Below are 2,500 nucleotides of genomic sequence, written 5' to 3'. Positions count from 1 at the left end.
ACATACGTATTTTTCCGTTTTGTAAGGGATATATAAAGTTACTATTGTATATTCTGAGTTGTAATGGAGGGGGAAAAAACTGTACACCTGAACATAAGATCACATTTCACTGATAGATTCCTGCCATACATGATTTATAGATGGTATAAATCATTTACTTAGAACAATCTCATATACAGTCCTTCTAATTCAATAGTTTTTCCATTCTCAGTAAAAAAGAAAACGATATAATTGAAAATGGGATTGGAAATAGACCTAACTTATGTCTTAATTAATTATTTTAACTGCTAGGTAAGGTAATAAATGGAAGGAGTCCCCTACCCCATTAGTAAATTGACTGTTACCTGGCATCCACTTCTCCTCTCCTAAGAAGATCCAAAGTTTTATTCAAGAATCCACCTCTTCTCCACTCAGCCAATAATTTTCAGGACAGGCTAATTCCACTTATGACTGATTTAGGATATTTTTGGCTCTAAGAAAACTATACCCCAATCAAATTAGGTTTAATAAAAAGGGATTTTATTGGACCACATAACGATATAGCTCTGAGTTAGAGCAACATTTAGGGATGGGAACATAGAGGAAATGAACAGAGGAGCTACTCTAAAAAAACAGAAGCAAATGCTACTGATTAGCTAACTAAAGGACTCACTTTATTATAAGGAAAAGGAGCGTTCACTATACTTTGTCTAGGGGCTGATATATGCACAGTGTGTTTACTATTCTCTATTTCAGCTGTTAGATTTTATTACTTTTGTCCTGTTTCTTCATCATCACTATTTATTGAATATGATGAAAGCAGATCTCCATCTAGGTTCTAGTTAGCAAGGAGGTAATTCTCTCATAGAAGCTTTGGAAATTGTTAAATTAAATTATTCAGAATGAATTATAATGTAACTTGAACAGAAAACAACATTGTCCATGTTTAGATTTTGTAGAATTTACTTAGTAAAATCACCAGGAAATAATTTGGCACAAAATCTAGAAAAAAATGTACCTTAAGTAAAAGTGTATAGCAAATTAAAGAGCTACATATAAGCTATTGTTACTCAGGATTCCTATCATAGTACTAGAAAAATACAGGAGATGAAAAATACCTGTGGTGGTATCACTCCTCCACACATGACGAGAATATCTGGCCGTCCAAGGGAGTTAAGCTGTTTGATGAGCTCAGGAACTAGGGTCTTATGGCCAGCAGCAAGTGTGCTCACACCCACAGCATGCACGTCTGCATCCACAGCCTGCTGGGCCACTTCTAGGGGAGTCTAAACAATTAGAAAATAGAAACGAATCATCATTTATTCCAAAAACTAAGTGCTGTCTACTTAATCATTCCAAGATTTTCCTCATTAAAAACCCTGAAGAGAATGTAACTTCATATTCCATCATTCTCAAATCATAAATACTAAACACCAGCACTGTATTTGCTTCTAGCACTAGAATTCATCAATTAGATTTAAGTTACAACAAAATATAGTTCCCTCCAAAAATCTTCACAATAAAGAATATAAGCAAAATATACTATCTCCTCATTGTAATTTTTTAAATTTAAATTCTCAAAGTTATTGTTTTTAGGATAGATTCATTCCGGCTATGAAAGAGAAACTTGAAAGAGAAAATCAGAAGAAAGCTTGATTTTCTAAGATCCTTTTATCTTAGAAAAAGCTGTTGAAAAAAACAATCTAAAACTTGTTTTACAACTAGATAGGTACAGATGAATAATGTCTTCCATAAAAGATACCAAAATGTTATTGTTTAAAATTAATGAGGTACTGTGGGTAAGACAGGTAGTCATAAAATACCACAAATAAATTTGGATTTTGCACATTATCTGTGACAATGTCATACAGGTCTAGCTCAGTAGGACTTTGAGGGTTCTTTTTAAGGAGGCACAACTAAAGACTGATATCCATGTGTGTAGACTTCAGTAAGTACTCACATGTAATACATGTGCTTTGCCTCATTTACATCTGGTCTTGGAGTATGTATTACTGGCAGAATAATTGGCATCAATGGCAAAATAGTAACCTTTCCATGGACCACAGCATTCTTTCCAGCATAACTGCAGTTAAAGGCATGTTGATTGACATGTGACAATGAGTCAGCATCTGTCCCATGAAAGAGTTGTATACCTATTCTTAGAATCCATGATTCTTTTTTTTGTCCAGTAGCCCTTTCAGTGACATGGATTCTATATCCTCTCAGTCAGTCTCAAGGTAGCTCTTCTGTATGTCCCCAGTTGTAGGACTTTAATTTAGTTAGACTTCAGGCGACTCCCATAATTTAGTTATACTTTTGATGTGGTTGTGAGAGGAGGCAAGCACAGTGTTTACCTACTCCATCTTGACCAGAAGCCTATAATTTTTTTAAAATACATGTCTTCATTATTAACATTTCCTGAGTTGTGCTGTACACCCAACATGTTATAGTATCTATGAAGATGTCAAAGACTAAACATAAAAAATAATGTGAAAAAGTAAATCTTAGGTAAATAGAGAAT

At 34.0% G+C, this 2,500-nt stretch overlaps 1 protein-coding gene across 7 annotated transcripts in view; it reads right to left on the bottom strand.

The window, feature by feature from the left end:
• The window catches only part of MUT (methylmalonyl-CoA mutase), a 35,999-nt gene that overhangs the window by 7,314 nt on the left and 26,185 nt on the right, over positions 1-2,500 (bottom strand). For 6 of the 7 annotated variants that reach the window (XR_003044492.1, XR_003044493.1, XM_015600380.2 and 3 more), the window contains one exon: positions 1,098-1,265. Coding sequence is in view for 4 of the 7 variants with exons in the window: in XM_015600380.2 (XP_015455866.2) it covers positions 1,098-1,265 (168 nt within the window). In the remaining 3 variants the exon portion in view is untranslated. Of the gene's footprint in view, positions 1-1,097; positions 1,266-2,500 lie in introns of those variants that run through there. The other variant, XM_025042909.1, reaches the window with a different exon arrangement.

The sequence above is a fragment of the Pteropus alecto genome, unplaced genomic scaffold (genome assembly GCF_000325575.1).
Source record: "Pteropus alecto unplaced genomic scaffold, ASM32557v1 scaffold7, whole genome shotgun sequence".
NCBI classification, from domain to species: domain Eukaryota; kingdom Metazoa; phylum Chordata; class Mammalia; order Chiroptera; family Pteropodidae; genus Pteropus; species Pteropus alecto.
Note: the sequence above shows the minus strand (reverse complement) of the source record. Positions and strands in the feature narration are given on the sequence as shown.